The sequence below is a fragment of the Leptodactylus fuscus genome, chromosome 5 (genome assembly GCF_031893055.1).
Source record: "Leptodactylus fuscus isolate aLepFus1 chromosome 5, aLepFus1.hap2, whole genome shotgun sequence".
Classification (NCBI taxonomy): domain Eukaryota; kingdom Metazoa; phylum Chordata; class Amphibia; order Anura; family Leptodactylidae; genus Leptodactylus; species Leptodactylus fuscus.
The window spans coordinates 143,281,133-143,307,046 of record NC_134269.1 but is presented as its reverse complement, the minus strand read 5'-3'; the positions used below and the strand labels follow the sequence as shown (position 1 = coordinate 143,307,046).

The 25,914-nt window shown below is 39.1% G+C and overlaps 1 protein-coding gene across 1 annotated transcript in view; it reads left to right on the top strand.

The window, feature by feature from the left end:
- TRHDE (thyrotropin releasing hormone degrading enzyme) overlaps positions 1–25,914 on the top strand; it is a 498,184-nt gene that overhangs the window by 151,133 nt on the left and 321,137 nt on the right. Inside the window, exon 3 of the mRNA XM_075274325.1 lies at positions 13,196–13,322. Within this exon, the coding sequence (XP_075130426.1) occupies positions 13,196–13,322 (127 nt within the window). The remainder of the gene's footprint in view (positions 1–13,195; positions 13,323–25,914) is intronic.

Genomic DNA, 25,914 nt, shown 5'->3' with positions numbered 1-25,914 from the left:
AATGCATTGTATTGGCGTGATGAAGCAGTGCTGAATGTGTGTGCTTAGCACACACATTCAGCTCTACTTCATCGGGCTAATAGAATGCATTGGCCAGCGCTGATTGGCCAGAGTACGGAATTCGGCCAATCAGTGCTGGCTCTGCTGGAGGAGGCGGAGTCTAAGATCGCTCCACACCAGTCTCCATTCAGGTCCGACCTTAGACTCCGCCTCCTCCAGCAGAGCCAGCGCTGATTGGCCGAATTCCGTACTCTGGCCAATCAGCACTGGCTAATGCATTGTATTGGCGTGATGAAGCAGTGCTGAATGTGTGTGCTTAGCACACACATTCAGCTCTACTTCATCGGGCTAATAGAATGCATTGGCCAGCGCTGATTGGCCAGAGTACGGAATTCGGCCAATCAGCGCTGGCTCTGCTGGAGGAGGCGGAGTCTAAGATCGCTCCACACCAGTCTCCATTCAGGTCCGACCTTAGACTCCGCCTCCTCCAGCAGAGCCAGCGCTGATTGGCCGAATTCCGTACTCTGGCCAATCAGCACTGGCTAATGCATTGTATTGGCGTGATGAAGCAGTGCTGAATGTGTGTGCTTAACACACACATTCAGCTCTACTTCATCGGGCTAATAGAATGCATTGGCCAATCAGCGCTGGCCAATGCATTCTATTAGCGTGAACTGAGTTTGCACAGGGGTTCTAGTGCACCCTCGGCTCTGCTACATCAGATTGCTACATCTGATGTAGCAGTGCCGAGTGTGCATCAGATGTGTAGTTGAGCAAAACTGACTCAGCACTGCTAAGTCTCTGCATTCGCATAGGAATGCATTGGCCAGCCTTCGGCCAATCAGCGCTGGCTCTGCCGGAGGAGGCGGAGTCTAAGGTCGGACCTGAATGGAGACTGGTGTGGAGCGATCTTAGACTCCGCCTCCTCCAGCAGAGCCAGCGCTGATTGGTCGAGTTCCGTACTCTGGCCAATCAGCACTGGCCAATGCATTTCTATGGGGAAAAGTTAGCTTGCGAAAATCGCAAACTGACAGGGATTTCCATGAAATAAAGTGACTTTTATGCCCCCAGACATGCTTCCCCTGCTGTCCCAGTGTCATTCCAGGGTGTTGGTATCATTTCCTGGGGTGTCATAGTGGACTTGGTGACCCTCCAGACACGAATTTGGGTTTCCCCCTTAACGAGTTTATGTTCCCCATAGACTATAATGGGGTTCGAAACCCATTCGAACACTCGAACAGTGAGCGGCTGTTCGAATCGAATTTCGAACCTCGAACATTTTAGTGTTCGCTCATCTCTAATAATTACTATAGCTCTTACATTGTTTCCTTTGTTATACCCTTCAATCTGTTGTAATTGGTTACAAGTAGAGATGAGCGAGTAGTGTTCGATCGAGTAGGTGTTCGATCGAATACTACGGTATTCGAAATACTTGTACTCGATCGAACACTACTAGCTGTTCGAAGTTTAAGGTTCGATGCAGAACCAGCGTTGATTGGCAGAATGCTATACATTCTGCCAATCAACGCTGGTTCTTCTCTTACCTTTCCGAAGTCTTCTCCGCGCTGCGTCCCCGCGTCTTCTTCCAGGTGGAATTCTGCCTAGGCAGAGCCGACTGCACATGCGCGGGCATGCACGCGCATGCACGCGGATGCGCAGTTGGCTCTGCTCAGGCGTCAAGCCGGGAGAAGACTTCAAGCAGAATCCAGCCCGACTGTCACTCGTGGACTTGGTAAGTATGATTTTATCGAATTTTGCATACCCCTGAAACGAGCATTTTCCCCATAGACTAAAATGGGGTTCGAACTCCGTTCGAACAGTCGGTCGAACAGTGTTCGGCTGTTCGAATCGGATTTCGAACCTCAGACATTTTAGTGTTCTCTCATCTCTAGTTACAAGTAAAATTTTAGACATCAAGGGTCATTTCTGCGTTTCTATCCTTCCCCAGCTTTGTTAAACAAAATCCTCTATCTCCAACTAGCCACCTTATACGTATTACTCCATTTCTATGTATTTCCCCTGTGGTGTCATCATCCCTGCTAGAATCTTCCGTTTCCTTCAGGCATAGTGTTGACATCAGTTACTTAATTCAATCACTGATAATTCATTGTAGAAAGTCATGAGACAGGCAAAACTGAGACTTCACTTTCTATAAATACAGTATATGCTAGAATATTTCCTAAAAGTGATTCTCTTGAAAGTTAAAAAGAAAAAAAATATGGTTCTGTTCCTAAACCCCCTTTTTATGTAGCTGTACTTGCCCCCATTGTTTTGTGCATTTAAGGCAATACTTACATCATAAGAAAATTAAGAGAGACATTTGTAATGCAGTTTTTTCACATTAGACTAAATGGTATTTTGTAGTATTCTACATATAGTCAGGGTGTTGTTTGCTCTCAAATCCCAGACTGAAGAGTTTGTTTTAAGTCTCTATTGAAAATTGTGCAGGGAAGAGATGTCTCTGATCGTCATTACAGCAGTCTAGATATGAGGTTAAGAAGGCATGGACCAGCGTAGAGAGAGGACTTCTGTTGGAATAAGGTGTTGAGTTTTGCAAAGTTCCTCAGGTGAAAGCACGGAAATTTGATAATGTAGGATACCTGGTTCCTGAAAGACCGCTTCCTTTCAATAACTATGCCTAAGTTTCACACAGTCTGAGCTTTGAAAGGTTGTGTTTCCTAAGGATAGAGGTGGTGGATATATACATTGTCATTGTGCCATTAAGCATTCATCTCCAAGCATGAAAACCTCAGTTTTATTGGGGGTTTAACTTTAGCAAACTGGCATTCAACCATTCTTGTAGTTCAGCTAGGCATGAATTTGTGGCTGGAGATGGGTCACTCATTCTGGACGTGAAGGATATATATAGTTGAGCATCATCTGTATAGTAGTCATAGGCTAGGCTAATTCTATGTATTAATTTGCCTAATTTAGGGACTGGTAATGATGATGATGAGCCAAGAGATATTCTTTGTGGTCTATCAACCAGGAGGGAGCTAAACCACTGGAGAACTGTGCCATCAATTCCAAAAAAACTTCTTCAGTCCATGTATTAGGATATCAATGTCAACAGTATCAAATGCTGCTGAAAGGTCTAAGGGTAAGTTCACACGGGGATTTTTGGTCAGGATTTTGAGGCCGTATCCGCCTCAAACTCCTGACCAAAAAGACAACTCCCATTGAAATCAATGGGAGCCGCTCAGGTCTTTTTTCTGGGAGCCGTTTATTTCTGGATCACGGAAAAAGAAGCAAGATGCTCATTCTTCAGGCTGTTTCACCTCGCGATTCGGCCTGAAGACACTCCCTCCTCCTGACTAGGCCCATTCATTGGGCCTAATCCGGAGCCAAGTGCCCAACTGGATGCCAGAGCACTGCACCAGCTTTCAGTCGCGGCTACCCGGTTTGAACTTACCCTAAGAGAATTAGGATGGTGCATTCACCTCTATCCCTGGCTATGAGTAGTTAATTTAGTATTCATGTAAGTGCTCTGCTTTTTCCACCAGAGTATCTATAGGTACATTTTGACATATGTTAAATAAATTGGCAAGCATTGGCTTACAGATGTGTCTTTCATTACCATTCTTCTTAACATGAATGCCTGGGGTGCATGGTATAAGATGACCAGCGTTTTCACTAAATTAATAATTTCCTAATACTCCATCACAAGATTTCTAGTCTTCATGGGGCCACATGGTGGCTCAGTGGTTAGCACTGCAGCCTTGCAGCGCTGGAGTCCTGGTGTTCAAATCCCGCCAAGGGCAAAAAATCATCTGCAAGGAGTTTGTATGTTCTCCCCATGTTTGCATGGATTTCCATCCCATATTCCAAAAAAGACATACTGATAGGGAAAAATGTACATTGTGAGTTCTATGTGGGGCTCACAATCTACATAAAAAAAAAATTCTATTCTACATGTGAACATACAGTGATTGTCAAGGGTTTTGCTGGTATGTTACAATACTGTGTTGAATTTGTCCATAGCCAAATTCAAGCTAAGGTAGGATGGACACATTTGTATCTATTTCTTCCTGTCAATCTGGCAAAAAATATGGCATACATGTTATACTTCTATACATTGAGACACAATGGGTGACATACTATATGCCCTGTATACCATTTGTCCTCTTAGTACAGAGCTTTGCAGACTTGGCGTGCTACCATACAAGCTCCAATGTGTCACATGGACTAGAAGCAATAAAGTTATAGCTTTATGGACATATGTGGCGATTATATAATAACTCTATACCAACTTTATACACTAATAAGACCAACTGCATGAGCCCAAAGAACAAACTTAGATGATATGGAGACTTTATATAAAACTTGTCAATGCTTCTTCATTATGCACAGTATATATATATATATATATATATATATATATATATATATATATATATATATATATAGGAAAAAAATGACACCTAGACTATGTTCAAATTCATTCACAAAACTCAATTTATTGCTGCAAGTTATCTGCTTGTGAATAAAATCATCTAGTGTATTCCTTGTTTCTGTGGTAACATAGGTGTTCCTGATCCTCAGCTCCTTGCGGAGGAAACTTTAAGCATGTGTTCCTGTCATTAGCTCCTACAGAGAGTTAAATTAAGATGCTCTCTATGATTTGGCTTTTCCTCAGCTGCTTTAGCACTTACTTTTCTATCTAGCGGCCTGTTTTCATTAAATCTTTTCAAGTTCTCCATAAAATGTTTAATTTCTTTTATCGCTTTAAGTTTTCTAAGATGATTAGTCGGTGTGAAAGATAAACCTTTCATTAGTCACCTCTAAATTAATTAACACGTTTCAGTCTTATTACTTAAATGTGTAAGATGAAGTTACTTTGCTCGGTTCCATATGATTGAATGCTTTACATCTTTCAAAGTGATAGCGATGTCATAAAAAATGTTGATTTCATTGAAGCAATGTCAATGGGAAAAGAATATTTATTACCTCCACAAGTGCTGATGCTAGAATGTGTTTTAGAAGGAAACCTCACGTAGGGGCGACCGGAAAGGTAGTGTGCCACACCGTCAGCTATCTGATAGCAAATCTGCAGATATATCACAAATTGCCACAGTTTTGTGACATGAATTATGGCCGAAGATTGTACAGATAAAACACCTTTTTAAGATATTTCACCTATTGATGCCAATATCCCAAAATGCAGTTTTGATACATGCTAAGCTCAGCCTTATTGTTCAATGGAAACAAGTGGACTTGTCATGTGTAATGTGGTCCAATTTTGCCGTCCACAATTCAGATGTAGCAGACTTGAATTGTCATCTCATGCTTAATAATAATAAATTAGTAATAAAATTTTGGCTAATGATTCATTTTGTTGTATTTTTCCCTATTTTAATGTCCCCTGATAATGTTTTTCTTTCTTCAATCGTGTATAATTTAATTTACATTTTCTGTGCATAGTTAAAATGCATTTATATTAGTTTATAGTAATCATAATAAATATTCTCTCAATGTAAAGGCAATGTCTATATCTATTAAGGTACTTCATAGTATCCTGTCCATCACACAGTCAAAGCCTGGCCAGCTTGTGCAAAAGTGCACAGTGAGACGAAAGGCAAACTGCTGAGAGGAGGCGATGGGAATACTCATTTAACTAATATTATTACAATTTTTTCACTGCATCGTCTAAACTGACATGAGTAATAGATGAAAAATATTGTTTTGCAAACTAGCCAATAAGTGAAAACAAAATGTAGAAAATGTTAGAAAAACTGTGCGTTCTTTAATGTCTAGCCTGCATTGTAAGCATTAAAGAGATTCCAAAATTCATAATATTTTAATTTTTCTCTTGAGGCTTTGCATGACAAGCTGTACTTTCATTCATAGTGAGTAGAGATGAGCGAACAGTAAAATGTTTGAGGTTTGATATTCGTTTCGAGTAGCCCCTCAATATTCGACTACTTGAATCGAATATCGAACCCTATTATAATCTATGGGGGGAAAATGCTCATTTCAGGGGTAGGCAACGTTCGATCAAATTATAATTACCAAGTCCACGAGTGAGGGTCGGGCTGGATCCTCCAAGAAGTCTTCTCCTTGCAGCGTCCCCGCGGCATCTTCTGGCTCTGAATTCACTCTGCCAGGCATCGGGCCTGGGCAGAGCCGACTGCGCATGTCCTCTTGTAGTGCGGGCAGAGTGAATGAAGAGCCGGAAGACGCCGTGGGGAAGCTGCAGGGAGAAGACTTCTAAAGGTAGGAGAAGAACCAGCGTTGATTGGCCAACTGTATAGCATTCGGCCAATCAATGCTGGTTCTGAATCGAACTTTTACATTCAAACAGCGAGTGGTACTCGATCGAGTACGAGTATTTCGAATACCATAGTATTCGATCGAATACCTACTCGATCGAGCACTACTCGCTCATCTCTAATAGTGAGTCATAGCATATTGGGGGTCCCCTGTTTATCTGTTTTTGCTAGCCAATGAAGTCTCCGATACTTATGCTAGCCATTCAGGGATATCGTTGTTTCTAGCCCTATATTGAAGGAATAGTGGTATTGAGAAATTCTCTCTGAGGGGGATTCCTAGCCATTTCATTAGTTGATAGTAGGATTCAACCCTGCCTCTTTTGTTTATATAGACATTTTTCAACCCTCTGATCACATATATATGTAAGAGTTTTTCTCTTTAATACACTCGCATTTTATTTTATTACTCTTTGAGGGGGATGTAGCATGCCCGTCCCTTGATTTGCTTTGATCTCTCATTCCCTAACTTTGACCATTGTTTAATCCACATATTAATGGGGAATAAGTCATTTTTATGGTCTACTTTGGTTGGGAATGATGTTTCAATAGTAGTACGTGGATTTCACACCTGATACATGTTACATTAGGGTTGATTTCCCCTTTCATAGTGGTCATCTGTGTCTAGGGTATTAAAGTTTGGTCTCACAGCACCTAACACGATAAGACTGCTATTAACATCATAGACCAATTCTATATCTTTCTCTCATTATCATCTATCCCCTATGTGTTTTTTTGTTTTGGTCTTTTGCCGATTTTAAATGTTGTATTAAAAGTTATTTATTAATGCTAATTTATTTTGGTCCTATTGAATAGTAGCATTTACTACCCAAGTTTTGCATTTGCTATATTTATATTGGTTTTATTATATTTTACTGCTTTAAAGCATAAATCCTGTCTTTTAGAAAATGAACGATTTTCCTGGGGTCACCGTATTCTAATGCCTATAACTTTTTTTACTGTGTTGTTGACAGAGATATGTCAGGGCTCTTTAATTGCAGGGCAATTATACTTTTTATTGATGCCAATGTTTGGTATGTATGACTATTTATTGCAAAAAAATTTGAGAAAGCAAGGTGACAAAATACGTTAATTTGCGCATTGCAGTATAAATTTTTTTATGGCGTTCACCGTACAAGATAAATAACCATTTTTTGATAGTTTGGTTTATATACACATGGAGATACCTAAAATGTTTGTTTACTTTTTTTTTTTTTTTTAAATATTTTATTTTACTTTTTACCTGTTCCACAAGAGGATTTGAACCTGGGATCTCTAATCCCCAGTGCAACAAACTGCAATACTTTAAAACATTGCATTGCAGCACATTGGGTCTCTATGTGGTATAGGGCATAGCATAAAGGGGATAAATGAAAAATGAGTTGATTAAAAATGGACTAGCGATTTTAAGATGGTAGCTACACTTTCCACAATACAGTATTCAATGTTCTATCATGTACTTAAAGTTTTATCATAATCGTTGTCCAGTATTGAATATAAAATTAATTTGGATTAGTTCAAACAACAGTTATTCAGAGAAAAGTTCATATTCTCTCCCGTCCATATGGCTGTGTGAAACATGTAAGAAAGCTTTCATGCTGTACTTCATACAACATTTTATGTGTAGATCAAAAAATACAAAGTTACATTTATAAAAGCACTAAGATGACACAGTAGTAAATCTTGTCCCCCAAGATCCAGTATTATTTCAGCTTTCTTCATGACAGATATTGTACATAATTTATTAGCTTAGATAAAAATATGTCATAATAGGTTTATATATAATGTATAAATTTTCAATGTTAAATGGCAACCACAATAAAACAATGACTTTTTAAAATTACTTCAATTGGAACCCTATTTCAAAGACAAATATTAATATTTCTTTTAATTCTATTTTAGAGATGAGCGAGTAGTGAAATATTCGATTCGAGTAGACCCTCAATATTCGACTATTTGATCGAATCCCATTATATTCTATGGGGGAAAAAACTGCTACTTTTGTGGCACTTGAGGTGAGCCCTTCCAAATTAAGTTAGTTGCCCTTAAGCTGAGCAATATAAAAATTACTTTTCAGGCCCTTGGGGTGAGCCCTCCCAAACTTAGCTTCAGGCCCTTGGGCAAAGTATATAGCGCCCAAATACCTCTGTATGTTACAAGTATATACTGAGCGTAAAACAAGTACTGGAGATGGGAAAGGTGTATTGATGGAAAAGGTGGTACGTAATTGAAGCCCTAACAAGGGCTTTTGGGAAAATTATTTGCAAGATGGTGTATATACAATTTTCAAGCAGTAGTAGATCTAAGTTTACCTCTTATAAGAGCTGTTGGAGTAAGATTCCTGCCTAAATAATTCTAATTACTAGCTAACCCTGAGCAGAAGTCTATCCCTGTCTGATTCACAGTCACATCTGAACCAAATCTGTCACCCACTATTCTTATAAAATGGAAGTCAATGTTATGTCAGTCCAGGTAGCTGCAACGGGGCTAAGGAATAGCAGTAGGGAATCTCGCCCTGCACTACTCCCACTAGCTATCCCGGTCCCTGCCTCACGGGTGTGGGTCGGCTGTACTCAGGCTAAGCCTGACCCCGACAGCTCCTCTCTCACTGATACCGTAGGCCTAGAGGGAAGTGGGAGAAGGAATGCCCTATAAGACCTCTAGGGACTGGAGACTAAAGGGGGTCACCCCTAACGAACAAGTGAAGCTGCTACTGACAGGGACTGACAAGGGTGTGCGCTGACTAACAACACAAGCAGCACACAGGAAAAATGTGGGAAAGGATTCCCCCAAACCAATATGGGAAGGAACCATACACTAGGAAACAAACACAGGGAAACTGAGTAGAAATCAAAGGATAAGGCAATTCACTCACACAGTCAATTATACACAGAGGGAGGATTGGTGAACACAGAAGGGAAAACACACAAACCAACTCGTTCACCCAAACCTCCCAAAAATCAACCACGGAACTTCCTCTATCCCAGAACACCACCTACTCCTCCTGCTAAGGCCTAGCTCTGTAAAAGCGACACTCAGCACAGAACCATGGGAGGCATGGGTTTAAATACAGAGTAGAGACCACTCCTCCCAGGTGCAAATGGGAGGACAGACTAATCAACCAGGAGATAAAGCTGCCTACCAGCAGTGCGCGCATGCAAGTCAGAAGGTGTGCACCAATACTCACGACAGGACAACCCCGCAGCGCCAGGATGCCATCCCAGACACTGCGCAGCCAAAAACTCCCCAGGTAAGAAAAATAGGAATTAAATAACCTAAATACTCCTAACAGTCAACTGATTTAGCCAGTCAATGAGTTTTCCTTTTTTTTTTTTTTTTTTTTTTTTTTTTATGCCTTCATTGTCCTACTTCCTGCCCTACCTCCACCTGCACAGTTATTGGTGTAAAAAAAAGTGCCAGGGAATATGGGGGGGAGGGGGGAAATCAAATTTTACTGTGTTAACCGCGTGGTATACGATCGAGTGCAAATATTTTGAATACCGTATTATTCGATTGAATACCTACTCAATCGAATACTACTCGCTCATCGTGGCTTGAGCTGACACTTTGTATTTTTGTATGGGGAATTAACGCCACATGTTTCACTATTCTTTACAGAAGACTCCCGTTTTTGCCTATTTTGTATATTGGAACTTGCCTACACCTTTAAGCTGGCACACCTCTCTTTGTTTGGAGATTTTTATATAGCTATTCTCATATATATATATCTTACAAAATATATATTAAAGATGCACTAGATAAGAGCTTGCTTGTGCATTTTAAGCTGAATGTATTGTGATGTTAAGGGTATGCATGGTTCCTTTTAACCTGAGGATCTATATTGCTGACAGTAATTCCATATATACATTCACTCTTAGCTCAGTTGGGCATGTATGTGTTATGAAGTGGGGAGTTGAAAAAAAAAAAGAATATGCATGTAAAGTTCAACATGCCTGTGCTTCCTTATCCTGACAACATCTGACAGAGAACAGTAAGGAGACCAATAAAAACATAAGATACTTTCACTACCCTCACCAACTCTAACTCTTTGTATCCTTCGATAGGCACTGCTCCACTGATTCCTGTACAGTTAGAATTTTCTCTCTGGTTTCCCTTCATTCACGAGCAATCATTCCAGGTAGTTTCATCACCAAATATAGTCATTTGGGCTCTCTACTCTCAAGTGGGTGGTCCTTAGCTGTAGCAGGCTGTTTGGGACCACCAACTTGACAGTGGGGAGCCTAAATAGCATACTGGATGCTGAAACTAACCCAAATGTTTGGTTGGAAACAGTGGGTGCTAGAGAGGGAATTTCATGAGTGCAGGAAATAGTGGAGCAAAGGTTATTAAAGAATGTAAGTAGTTGGAGTTAAAGGAGAAGAAATATATAGTGTTCTACCTTTACATATATACATCATCCACTGAAAGCACTGTAACATTAGATTTATACCTATTTACTTGGTCTGATGTATTCTCCTTTTTATAATTACAAGAAGCTAGTTTTCTCAACTTATGATAGTGGAGTTAGAGTCAATTTGTTGTGTATACGATGAACTACATAGGATGAATTAAACATTATCTCCTCTGTAAAGTATAATTAGCAATTATAATAATTAATTGTCTTTTGGTTATTTCACTAGCTGTATTTTGGATTCAATTCGAAGGAGATAGTCTTATCACATTTTAAGTAATGACACCAATGAGACAACAAAATAATCACTTAACCATTGTGCCACCCTCTTAAAGCCACGATAATGCCTAATGGCTACTAGTAATACTCAAATGCATGCAAGTTGTTTATTTTAGAAACTCCACCAAGTTTTCAGATTCCTTCATAAACAACTGATCATTGGTGGTCTTAGTGCTAGGATAACATGTGATCCATCAGTGGAATAAACATATGTAAAAAAAAAAAAATCACAATTGCAACTATAAAAATAATGACCAAGTATGTCTTGGTATAGCAATACCATACCACAGATATGTCCACCCTAAACTGATCTTCAATTTTGTTAATTTCAATTTCTCTTGAAACCAATGAATGTTGGCTGACATTCACCCTCTCCCTGTTACCAGTATACACAGCTGGAATATGGTGGCCAGATAGGTACTGAAGAGTAGTTGTCCAAGGTGCGGCTTGAAGTTTAGAACACAAGGGCTATGGAGTAGAAACAGTCTGGGGAAGACAGTTCTGAGAGCAAGAGACTGAACATAAGTGACAATATTCAATCAGAGTGTTGTAGGCCCAAACAGAAATCAAGAAGGCTTCATACTGGTACAAATAGGTCTTAAGATGAACACAGCAGCCTCCAGTGTTGAGGAGTGGAAGTGCAACAATATTTCAAAGTAAGAGGAATAGCGACCACTAGTGGTAGACTAGCAAAATACAGGATTCTGGCACTCCATCTGGTTAATCACACCTAGACACAAATAGTATAACTGCATATCACTTTGTTAAAACTTTTGTTGAGAAAAAGCAGCTTAATACACTTATCTGAACATGTCCAGTTTCAAGAGGGCAGGTAAGAAGGTCATATATTTAGTTTGGGACTCTGCTTATAAACTAAGGTGTAAATGTTTAAAAGCCCATTGTTTTTAAGAGCTATTAATAAGGGCCCATTCACACTACAGATACGCTGACTGATTCTGAACGATAAAACACGGTCAGAATCAGCGGCGTATAAAGCAGATCCTATTAATTACAATGGGAGCCAGCATATGAACGCTCCCCATTGAAATGAATGGGCTGCTTTTTTCTCTATGAGCGCTCCCATTGAAGTGAATGGGAAACGCTTGCGTGTATGGCTCGGAATGAGCCGAGTGAGCCGTACACGTGAGCGCTTCCCATTCACTTCAATTGGAGTGCTCGTAGAGAAAAAAAGCAGCCCATTCATTTCAATGGGGAGCGCTTGTATGCCGGCTCCCATTGAAATTAATGGGATCTGCTTTATATGTGTTGATTCTGAACGTGTTTTAACGTTCAGAATCAGTCAGCATATCCATAGTGTGAATTATAGTAATCATAACTGAAGAGATGATCGTGGAGGGGAGAAACCTAACACACTGCATATTTAAGATACAGAACTAGACTGGTTCAACCCATGAGAAATCAGCTTAGTCTACAAGTTTGCTTTGTTTTGTTTTTTTATCTCAAGTATTCTTTTAAGAACTACTTTTATGTAAATGTGTATTTTTTGCAGAATAAAGCTAGCACATTGGCTCGTGAATAGAAGTGCTCACTGTAATTATTCTCCACATTGACAGCATTATTTATGAGTTCTGGATGAATAATTGATGATAATTTTAAATAACAACACTATTTCAGCATTTTATGATAGTATTTAAGTTAAAACTACAGTGTTTAAAAGTATGCAGAAAAGTCCAAGGATATTTAGCAGTGCACAGCAGCCATAGATCTGCCATATTAATTGTCTATAGAGAAAATAACTTAAGCAAGGTTTATTTCATGCAGCAGTTTAGCTCTATATAAATAACATGTACAGAGGAGAAATCAGAAGAGCTGTGCTGCAGTTTTATATTCTGACAAGTATTATTTTTATGCATTAGGAGAAGAAAAAAAATCCTCAATAATAAATTTTTCCTTTTTGAGTGTTCCAGCACACCTTACCTGCATATAAAATTGACATCCATTTTGCTAATACAGTGTAGCATCATATCTTTTGCAAACACATGTGAGTAATTCCTTTGAAATATTTTCTTGAATTTAAAATGACATAAATCTTTTCTGGAGCTAAGGAAAAACATTTTATTACAATACAGTATAGGGATGAATCCTTCTTGGTTCAAAAAGCAGCAATGTTATCTTCTATTCATGTAAGTGTTTGAACGTACTAGTTTGCCATCTGCAGCTCATATTACAATAAGTGACAAGTCTTCTAAACTGCTAGTGTGTTTTCCTTTCATTTTAGGTGAGATTATACGCACGACCTGACGCAATAAGAAGAGGATCTGGGGACTATGCCCTTAATATTACAAAAAGGCTCTTAGAATTCTATGAAGATTATTTCAAGGTTCCATATTCTTTGCCAAAGTTAGGTAAGGGAAACAAAGTTGCATTTTGCATATTACAAGCTTTAAATTTATTTCCAATTATGTAATATATAATGTCAATGAAGTGATGAATCTAAAGACTAGAAAGCCTAACATTATGTAATGCTATGTTTTAGCTTCAAAACTAGTGATGTGAATGTATAATATATATGTTTACATATTGCAAATTCTAATGTTATTATAGAAAAAAGATTTAACATTGGGTTTTCCAATTTCACAATAATAAACTGTCCTTAACATAAGCCATAGATATCAAAGGAGTGGGCTTTCTGACTCTTGAGAGATCTACCTGTGTACCGTGTGAAGGACCATGGCACAGTCACTGTATTTATTGAATAGCTTTGTCTACATGCACATGGTTAATATTACTTGGACAAGATGAAACTTCAGTACCTAGCATTGTGGCAGCTACTGTAAGTAGACAACATGCAGACCCATATGTACAAAGAAAAGGCTGCAATACTTGTCCATAGTCTCATGAAACAGCTGATCTGTGGAGGTGCTGAGAGATGGACCTCCAATAATTATTTTTTTGCATATTAACACAGATGTCACAGCAGCATTCAGGACATACAGGAAAACTGAATAGTATAGCAGCAAACCAAGCACTCTGGAGAGACGAGCACTGAGGCAACATCACTGTGTTGTGCCACCTAATCAGTTTGAGTTTGGGACATTCCTAAGGGCATTGTCTATGTATCCCTGGTATTTACTATTTAACCCCTAAATAACCCTAAAATAATACAATTGTCATGTTTAAGTACCACATGGAAAGAACATAGGGGTAATGTAAAAAATAAATTCAATCATTTGAAATTTTCTTTTTTCCTAAGTTTCAGAAAAATTGCTCTTCCCTTTGGTCAGAATTATGGTATGATCAGGTATAAGGTCTTTCAGGAACAAGAAAAACTTCTCCATGAATATATTTGACTTATAAAATGGTTTTTGACTCCCAAACTTTCTGACATTTAGATAAAAAGCTAAAGCTGAAATCACTACACCTACTACTACAGGGCTACATCCTATTTGTAGAAGATTCATATATGATTGGAATTGATCTTTAATGGAATGACAAATGCAGAAATCATAAATAATCTGGCTCAGCAGGCGACCTTTTCTCAGTTGAGGTTCTGTAGATTGACAGGAAGACATGGTTTTTCATGTCACTGTCATTACTGTACATAGGGTAATATAAATGCAATGTGGTTTCCACTGTGCGGTCCCTTTGGAAATCATTTTTACAATTTACAACCCTTTATACTTTGATATTACAGGCATGCATATTATAAAATAATTGGCATAAAATGTGTTTAGGCAGCCATGTTTTTCTTTTTGAAGTCAGTTCAATTTTTGGAAACTATAATATGCTCATTGTAATAAAATTGATGAATCAGTTTAGTTGTGAAAATGACATTGTATGCAATTTGTATAAAATATTCTGTGCAATGCATGCACAGAATCAGTTTAGGTTTCCTATCAGGGTGATATTCTGATGGAGCACGTGAATGTCCTGTTTCTATTCCTCAATGACAGATGGCATTCGTAGGTGGGTTAAAGTACCAGATCCCCAATTGGGGATCATGTAACAGGAATCTTAGTTTCCAGACATTGACAATAAAATTATGGTCAATGATGCTTAGTCTTCATTCCACTTTTTGAAACTATTTAGAGTAAAATTCACCTCTCTAGTAATTTTTTGGTCTGGAGTTTCTGTTTTATGATGATCTACTTACTGTGTGCAGTATGAAGGACCATGCCACAGTCAATGCACTTATTGAATAGCAACTTAATAACTACTTACTAAATCTTACTGTCATTGTCTGGAAACTAAGATTCCTGTTCCAAGAGACAGAGCGAGGATCCACTGAGTCTCAGATAAACTAATGATTTGCAGCTTTATATACATGATAAAGGGTGTTTTAAGCCCAAAACACATTGTGTGAAATGCATTTAATGAAGCTGTTTTGTTCACTTACCTGTGGTGGAAGCGCAGTTCCTATAGTCTAGAACTCCCAGGGAAGTTCAGTCCTGGTCACTGATCCCTATCCGTATACACCTTCAGGGTATTAGGAATTCTGTTGCTGCAACCCACACAGAGAGGGACCCTCTGACCAATTAGTCCCATTGCTTCTTACGGAGTTGTGGCCAGTCCATAACCCTATAAGTTGAAAACTTCTCCATTTGAGCACATTTCATATCTTTACATATATGAAGTTACACTATTGGCTGCTCGGCACTGTTTTTTTTTTTTTTTTGGGGTTTTTCTTGGGGGGGGGGTTTGAGCCATTCAATTGGGGTCATGGCAGTTAATGGGCTAATAGAGATTTTTTTTTTTCTTTTTTAAAACAAGGTATTAATGGTCTAAAGTCTATCAAGTTCTCAAAGGCAAAGTGGTCCATCCCTCACTGTGTTAGGCATTAGGCTTTGTAAATAATAATAAATCAAAACTATGCTTTACAGTCTCTTAATACAAGTGTTTAGTATTATTAAATCCTATGATACTCGAACCATAATGATTCTGTTTGGTTGTTTCTAAAGACCTTTTCAATAGAGCTTTGGTTTCCCTTCTGATAAGTCTTATCCATACTTTTATTACCTATCACAAGATGACTGAGTACCATGCTCCACCAGTCCCATAGAAGTGAATGGATTAGAGGACACACATGAGCACTGCTGCTTCCTAAACACAGGAGACTTGAGGATCATCATTCTTCTAATAGGTGGTGCTGCCAGCAGTTGGACTCACAACAATAATTCAGTTACTATGTATCCAATGGATAGGTGATAAATGTTGTTTATGAGAAAACTCATTTGACATATCGATGACATATTTCATGAATCTGTTTTAGGATGGACCATAAATTCCATTGATGTATGACGGGGATTTTCGTGTTTTCAATAGGTTTATCAATTTTTAATTTTTAGGGTTAAACTATCATTGCAGATTATGCTATTCTTATCATTAATATGAAATATAACCTAATGTGTATATAAGCTCTACTTTTCTTTGAATCAGTGTCTATTGCAAGTACAAGTTTGAATGGGTCATATAAAATATATTATTCCTGATATTCTTTATATATTTTATGCCTTTTTTACAATTCAAAAACACAATTTTAAGACGATTGTATGATTCTGAACATTTAGACTGCCAATAATATAATGAAAAGAACCTTCATGATCTACAAAAGGTTATACATTTTGTAAGGTAAAAAAATAGAAATCAGTGTGTAAGGAAAGAAACCCTTTACATTATTCACTACATTGTATATATTGGAGACATTTACATAGAATAAGGTTCGCCATTGATAGAGTATGTCGCGTAAGCCTTTTCATTGCAGATTTCCTTAGCCTTCTTGTACATTCTGATTGAAAAGCTAAAAATAATTGTGGTAGGCTGATACACTTATGTACATAAAAATCTGAAAGAAATACACAAAAGAGGAAGAAAAATAGCAGGATTAACGCAACGGCTTTGTTATTCTGAAAATCTGAAAGTCACTTAATATTGTACATAATTAGTCACCTTTGCTTAAATTGTCTTCACAGTTTCCAATAATTGAAAAAGAGCAAAACTAATACATGTAACACGCCATTGTTAAATGTTCATTTCACCGGCACAAACAGCTTACAGTTAAAATAAATCTTCTAATCCATGTTATTATTTTTATTATGTAAATTTTGCATATTATATAAACTATTATACAATATAAAGTAAACTACTAAGGCTGGGTTCACACTACCGCCACTGTCTGCTCTGGGGTTTCCGTCCTAAACCCCGGGGAAACTGGACAAGGGACGGTTTGGTGACAGTCAGCTTTAAAACCCATTCATTTGAATGGGTTTTTAAAGGTGACTGCCAGTGTCCATATGCCGCCTCTCCACCTGGAAACCGTTTTTTTTTTTCACACAGACACAAAGTCCTGCATGTACAACTTTGTGTCTGTGCAAAAAAATAAAAAAAAAACGGTTTCCAGACGGAGAGGCCTCATACAGACACCGGTGGTCACCATTAAAAATGCATTCAAATGAATGAGTTTTAAAGCTGACCATCGGCAATCCGTCCACTGTCCAGTTTCACTAGGGTTTAGGACGGAATCCCCCGGGTGGACAGCAGCCATAGTGTGAACCCAAATTTACTATAATTTTTGCAGCATTATTTTAAAGTGGTATTACCATATTTTACTAATACTAATGACCTAATCTTAGTAGAGTTTATCAATCCCAGAGAGGTGGGGGTCTAACGTCAGACACCCTTGCTAATCAGCTGACCAAAGGGGCTGCAGAACTCATGTGAATGCTGTGGCCTCTTCTTTGTGACAATGGCATTACTTTACATGGTTGCCAATGCAGATCAGTCTCATGCCATTGAAGGTTTCTGCAGTGAGGACTGACATAATCCAGCCATAACATCCATATATGTTGTATCCATAAATATACCCATCCATAAATAGTTGGGGGGAAAAATATGACTGGTGCAAAAAGGAAATAAAAGAAAGGAATTAATGTACAATATAATTTCAAGTAAGGTAATTTCAAATCAAGTAAGGTAAAATTCTACTTAATTGGGGACCCTTAAATTGTATAATGTGGATAATGAAGTACAAGGTTACTAATGTTAACACTGGAAATGTACATTTGTGTGTACAATACATTAATGGTGTTAGGACTAGACCCAAAAGACACATGGAAGTGACTTTGCCCAAAATAACATTGATATACCGTTCTCCATAGAGTTCTCTTGGAACTACAGTAAAAACAATCTATGACCTAAGACATAAAGGACAAATATAACTAAATATAAACAATTGTATTAGTGAATTATGTTTTATATTTGGAACTACAAATACTTAAAGCAAACATTTGTGAGAAAAAAAAAACTATTTTAAGGGAATATTCACACTGAAGTCCCTTGTTGTGAGCCATCATAGGATCAGTGCTATACACTGAAACACCATCAGAAAGATTGATACAGATGAAGGGTGTAGAGTGCCATCTCCTTTTACTGCATTCTGAAGCTGTCTTCCTTCATGTCTACCTTTCTAATGGAAAAAGAAGGATGTGCTAGCAAAGATGGATGTAGACAGAGAATGTTTCATCTGCATTACTCTTTATGTTGATGTCTAAAGTCTGTTGCCTTGACTTTATGATAGATCAGTGTGAACTTAGCCTTACCGTCATATCCTCCTAATATCTCCACTGCACAAAATAAGCAAACAATAGATAAATAAAACACTCACATACTCTTTTCTTTACTTCATCTACTTCTGCAAGGTAGTATAGGTGTTTTTACACTACAAACTGATAGTGTACAAAGTAACACTGAAAGTAATCTGAAGTAATCTACCGTTAGAAAGACATTATAGTGTGTGTAGGGGCCACTATAGGGCATTATAATGTGCGGAGGGGCCACTATGAGACATTTTATTGTGCGGAGGAGCCAATATAGGACATTATAGTGTGTGGAGGGACCACTATGGGACATTTTCCTGTGTGAAGGGGCCACTATAGGGCTTTTATACTGTGTGGAGGGGCCATTATAGGGCATTATAGTGTGTTGAGGGGCTACTATGAGAAATTTTACTGCATGGAGGGGCCACTATGGGACATTTAACTGTGTAAAGGGGCCACTATGGGAAATTACACTTTGTGGAGGGGACACTATAGGCATTTTACTGTTGAGGGGCCACTATGGGACATTATACTGTGTGCAGGGGCTATTGTGAGACATTCTATTTTGTGCAGGGGCCAGTATGTGTGAAGGCCAGTGTAGGACATTATACTGAAAAAAAAAAAAAAAACATACTCACCTGTCTCCAGTGTACCTGTTTGGTCATGCACCATGCCTCATTCCCCCTCTACCCCACATAACAACTGAGGCCAACTAGGCAGCTGTTGGAGAGGGATCGGTGTTGTCTCTCACATATGTCACCGGTTCATCTCCAGCAACTGATGAGGCTGCTGATTGGCCTAGGCAGTCACATTGGGTGCATGGATTCCTAGGACCAAAGCACAGAGTTCAACCAAACAAAATGCAGCAGCAGACACTAGAGTGCCAGGGAATGTGCTTTTCTTTTTTATATTACACCTTTCCCAGCCCCTCCAGAGTTTGAGCCTCTAGAATGAGGAGTCAGTAGACGGTAAGCTTTATGGCAGTTTATACTGCACCTACAGTTAAATTACCACCCTGACTCCACTGCCTAGAACTTTACTTACATAGAACTGTCTACTTTACATGAAGTGAGAGGCAGTATTAACTTCAGTCTGACCTGGTAACTTACATAAGACTGCTGCCTCTGCTTCCTTCTAAAGCAGTCCTGTACAGAGTTACTTTACTCAGGACTGTTTTACAAGCACGTGCATGTGCTGGCCCTGCCTACTTCTATTAATTCTATCTACTTGCACTGAGCCTACCTAAAAAAAAAAATAGGCCACTCTAAAAAAAAAAAATAAATAAATCCAGGGCCACTTTCAGGTCCCAATCCACCCCTGATGTGGGTGTGACCATGGTAAGCCCAGGCTCAGGAGGCTTATGGACTCTGGTAGAATGTAGAACAAGAAATGTGCCATAAGGAAAGCCCCAACCTGAACATCCATGGGTTCTGTGGAATACTGGATGGGACTCTCTATTGACAGAAGTTCTTCAGACTCACTGCAGAAACGGAAGAAGGAAGGAAGAAGATATGTGAGAATGTGGTAATGGGTAACCAAGGTTGATGTATAAAGCTGCCAGCATCAATGTTCAAGAAAGCTTGTTAAAGGAAATGGACTTTACAACAGAAGAAAAATACAGGAAGAATTACTTTTTGAGAATGATCTGATCTGCTTACAGTTGTTCTCTTACTAACCTCACATTTTGGAGTTTCCTGGAACATAATGTGACTTGCCTCAAATTGCCACTATGCTTGTGTGAGCTCAAATTTGATCCACCCTGCCAAATCTTCCCAGAAGGTTTCACTGAATGGATTTGATTTATGAATGGACTTGATTTAGGGCTATCTCGGACAGCATTGTACAAACAATCCCCTAATATTCAGCCTTTAACCACAATATCTTGATCTGGACTTCTCTGCAAGAAACCTCCAGGCTGCTGAGTAGTCTCCTTTCAGTGATAGCTAATCCAGTGGGTTACAAGATGCCCCCATAATGTACCAAAGGAAAAGGAAGATGCAGTCAGTAGAGCAGCTGAGATCAAGGTAGGCAGATTTTGTACATACCCCAGGACATAATCATGTGCAACAGCTGTGTGGAAGCAGAAAGTGGTCAGCTGATGGGGAATATGTGACATGTTGGCACCTCTTGAAGGCCACTTCTGTTACAGTACATAATCTAATGTCCAAAAATTCTCCAGCACACCTATTAATACGTTTCTAGTACAGGGTAACATACAGTAGACTGCATTACATTAAGCACTATCTGGTATCTCTCCCTTAAATTCAATAAATTTAACTCTGTACTTTGCAAACTTTTACCCTCGTTTTTCTCTGGACTAATCTAAACTTTAAAATGCATTTAAAAATGACTTTAAATAATTTCCCAAAAGACCTGGAAAGCCGTTCTACCTTGTTAAATGACCCTTTCCAGACTAGATGAAAATTAAACATATTGCTGATTACATTGTTGTGTTTCTTCTCTGGCAGAAAATGAGTTAATGAATGTAGTAATAATGAATGGCAAATCTAAGATAAAAGATTAATGTAGAGAACTGGCTTGATTAAACCATTGTATTGTCACGTTTGATGTATTCTTCTTTATATCAACATTTCTCATTAGTGTGGTGAACAGACATCAACAAAACCTACTAATGAAGAATCCCTAATGGTTCTCAGAGCAATTGACTAAAATGTTTTCCTTGTTCTCATTTACAATTTGAAGGTAGCAGTCTCACTTAGTATGCACAAGAACGCAGGAGAAAAAAATGCAAGTCACTGATTTCCCCAACAAATATGTTATTCAGGTGTGCACTTTAGATACTATTTTCTTTCTCGATGAAAACCATATTAAAATGCAGACGTAGCAAAGTTTAACTGCACACTTAATGTATTAACTAAATTGTGATATAGAACTTACTGAAAGGAAATGTCTAGAATTAGAAAAACAAGGGTGATTTCTTGTAGGGCAGTACTAGTGGTATTGTGGTACTGCCGTCAGAGACCCAGCTACAGTTCTAAGGGATAGGGGCCCAGCTGCCAGCTCCAGAAATATAACTCGTGATGTTTCTCTATGTAAATGCCACCTGGGCCCTTCTACCTTAGAACAGTTATGGCGCCAGGCAAACCTGCTTCATTTGCCCACCATCACTACTCAGCCAATCTATGGCTATTGCCTGCAGCTGTTTTGCTAAGTGAACTGGAACTGGTGCCCATAGTCCTTGCTTCACTGGTATTCATTAATTTAAGTCAGTGTTAGGCGACACTGACACTTGCTGCCTGTCTACTTCTGCCTGTGTATTTTCATGTACCCTGAGGACCTTTGTGCTGTCTATCTATATCATCTTCATTTATCAACTGATGGGTTAGATATTATTAGAGCTGCAGCCTACCTAGATGGCCAAGATAATCGCTCATTGATAGCGGTCTCCTGGCCAAGAAATTTGCCAAACTGCATCATGTGAGTGCCATGACAGTTGAAAGAATACGAAATGAAGTCCTTCCATGCATTTAAAAGCCAAGAGGTGGATGTCCAGGCAACATATGAGACAACCAGTCAGCTCATCATGAAGACTATCAGTTCTGGTGCAGTGGAGGTGGCTTATATGCTTTGTAATAGTGAGATCATAGACGTCCATGCAAGCGAGTGGTGGCCCCAAAAACGGTGAAGTAGCCTCAACTTTGATATCATCATTAGAAGCAATGGCTCAAGTTTGTAAAAAAGTAAGAAAAGGGGACAGCAGGAGATTGGAAATGGGTGATTTGGCAAGATGAAAAAAGTGTCAATAGATTGGGTTCTGATGAGTACAAATAACTGGAAGAAACAAAGGAAAAGGGGACTAATGGATCGAGAATTTGGCAATAGATACTTGATCAGGATTGATGGTGGTCTTAATGTATCATACAAGACAAATTACTTTGTACACTCGAGTACTATGGGATCAGATCAAGATGTCAGCCAAGATATGCATGAATCTGATTGAGAACATGCCCAGAAGGATCCAGGCCATGTTAAAAGTCAAATGTGGATTTACAAAATAATAAAAATGTAAATTTAGATTTTAAGAAGTAAAACAGTAACAATGTGTTAGGATCGGGTCTCGCAGGGTTCCATCCTGGAGCACAGCGCCACCTGCGGGTCAGTCCGACTCTCACCCTCGATCTCATGCAGTGAGGCGACTGGAGTATATGTCCAGTTTTCTCCCTACTGAGCATGCTCAGACATTTTGGAGCTGCTCGGAAGTTAAGTCCCATTTTGGCCATGCTGAGCATGACCGGTGAGGTCATGGCCACTGCCCTGCTGGACGGGGACGTCCCTTCATATAGTTTGAGTGTGCCGCCGCCCAGAGCTCACATTTTGACTGAAATTGTTAATGACAGTAGTTCAGGGCAAGTTGCCACTGTTAGTAGGACCTGTAAATACTCCTGAACTGTCAGCTCTACACTAGGGCTTGGAGCCGTGGTCTCTGTTCCAGCCCGTTGTGCCGTCAGCAGGTTTGGTCTTTAGATAGCCTGTGCTCCGGCCCTCTTTCCCTGTCAGTTCTGTATACTAGGGGTCTGTGAGCCACTGACCTCTGTTTTGTGTTGCTGACCAGGAATGACTTTAAGCCCTGTCAGCCTGCACCTGTAGCATCTACTCACAGGTGGGTTTATCCAGTGCAATTAACTGGTGTATGTTTGCTTGCAGTCTGTCCACACTGAATCACAGACTCAGCTTTCCAGTGCAATTAACTGGTGTATGTTTGTTTGCTGTTCTGTTTACACCGTATCGTATAAACCCTGACTGTCCAGTGCAGCTAACTGGTAGTCATGACTAGGGCCTTGTTCAGACAAACGGCTGCCCTCTGGGCCTGTGGACCTCGACTGCAGCTACTAGCTCAGTTTAAAGGGTTCTGTCATCATTTGCATTATAATTTTTAAATATACTGTATATAGGCAGAACCATAACACAATGCAGTTACATGATAAGAATCTGCATAACTACATAACTAATCATAGGCTAAATAGTTGTGAGTCAAGTGTATGTATGAGATAGCCAAGATGATTGTCTATAAAATGATGGTAGTCTCATTCAGTTTATTATTGGTTTTGGGGCATTTTGCACCTGAAAGATTCCTTTTGATTGCAGCCAAGGCTTCTGTAAGCCTATAACAGGACATTGCATTTTTCATACAATATTTAGAAAGATAATTACTAGAGATAAGCGAACACTAAAATGTCCGAGGTTCGAAATCCGATTCGAACAGCCGCACACTGTTCGACTGTTCGAACGGATTTCAAACCCCATTATAGTCTATGGGGGGAAATGCTCATTTCAGGGGTACGCAAAATTCGATAAAATTATACTTACCAAGTCCACGAGTGACGGTCGGGCTGGATTCTCCTTGAAGTCTTCTCGTGGCGCAGCGTCCCCGCGTCTTCTTCTGGCTGGAATTCACTCTGCCTAGGCATCGGGGCCTAGGCAGAGCCAGCTGCGCATGCGCCGACATGCGCGGTCGGCTCTTCCCGGCCCGATGCCTGAGCAGAGCCGACTGCGCATGCGAGGGCTTGCCCGCGCATGCACAGTCAGCTCTGCCTAGGCCGGATGCCTAGGCAGAGTGAATTCCAGCCGGAAGACGCTGCGGGGACGCTGCACGGAGAAGACTTCTAAAGGTAAGAGAAAAACCAGCGTTGATTGGCAGAATATATAGCATTCCGCCAATCAACGCTGGTTCTGCATCGAACCTTAGACTTTGAACAGCTAGTAGTGTTCGATCGAGTACGAGTATTTCGAATACCATAGTATTCGATCAAACACCTACTCGCTCATCTCTAATAATTACATTTATACAATATGTGGCAAAATTTAACCTTTTGTAACTGGTAGTGTTTTAATGTTTATGCATTGACTATCTTCATTTTCATTAAAGTAAGCATAAATTCCTAACTTTTTAAATATTTTTTTAAGTCTAAAAATATCTGATCTATTCTGAAAAATATCAAAAATTTCTTATAATAGTGTTACCTGTAGTTATGTCTTTCATGTACAGTCTTACCGTCAGATTGTAATTCTTTTGATCTTTTTATATTTAGTGGAAGGAAAACATTGGGAAGTCTAAAAACTTGTTTTTTACTACATTAGTGCATTTCAGTTTGTGTTCTGTTCTGGAACAACAGGCAAATATGAAGTAAAAGTAACCCATGGCTTTGGAAAAATAAAAAGAATGCTGCAGAGCTGAAAAGTTGTTCACCTTACTATGAGCTTGATGAAAATGGCATGCAGTTTCTTTAATTGCAAATGTTATGTCATTGCCTTTAAATTACTAATCATTTTGCTACTAGAATTTTATATTGAATTTCTTCACAATAATATACAAAATTATTACATATTTGTGAAGAATTCATACAGTAAGGCATCTTGATAAATACCATCAAACATTGCATAGTCTAAAGCTATGTATCCCATTAATAATTTTAGACATATTTTTAAATCTGTTGTACAGAACTCAATAAATGTGTCTCCCTTTCTGATGCTCAAAAATATGCCTCTATCGGGCCAAAATGTCTGTCTCCATTGCCCGAAAATCTGTGTCAATTGAATCCTAAGCTAAGTATACACCTTTTTAAACTTGATGTACTTTTCACAATAAAATCTGCACCATATATGTACTTTTCCATGTCCAAAAGTTAGTTACATTTAAACCACACTAATTCTAGTGCACATTTTCCAAAACTGTTGAGGCAGTCTTTTCCTGTGACATGTCTACATGTTAGATGCTAGAATGTAATGGGTACCTGCATGGATCTTTTCTTGGATCTCCTATATGGTGATTACCTGGGCCTTTGTCAGCTTGGCATGTTCAGTTATGATTCTTTGCTTAGGGTTCTTCTTCTGTTGTCTGAACACTGTCCTTTTCCCTCACCTTGGTAATTTATTTACCACCATACCCATCTCCTTCACCTTGGTTTCCCTCTGCTCCTCTAATGGTTAATGTTGGTCTTACCTGTGTGATTGACAGCCTTTCTCCCTATCAGGTCTGGGGCAGGGTCTTCCTTCATATTTGTTTGCTCACATCCACATTGGTGCTTGCTATTGCCTTGTATGTGCTGGCAATACTCTTGCTTAACTGTTACCTGAACTCACTCATATATTATTGATCTTTGGCTTACTTTTGACTATTGACTTCGATTATGATTTTGTACTGCATTGGTCAACTGTTACCAGATCCTTGGCTACCCGACCTCCCTTTTGTTGTTTGTCTTGTCTACGTTCTGGGTTGTTACACACATCTATCTATCTATCTATCTATCTATCTATCTATCTATCTATCTATCTATCTATATTTATTTATATGAAGGGCTTGTCGATCAGTTGTCGCCTCTTGCTTAGGATTGGACCAGCAAGCAGGAAAGGACCCCAGAGGGTTTCAGCTTATCACTCACTGTCT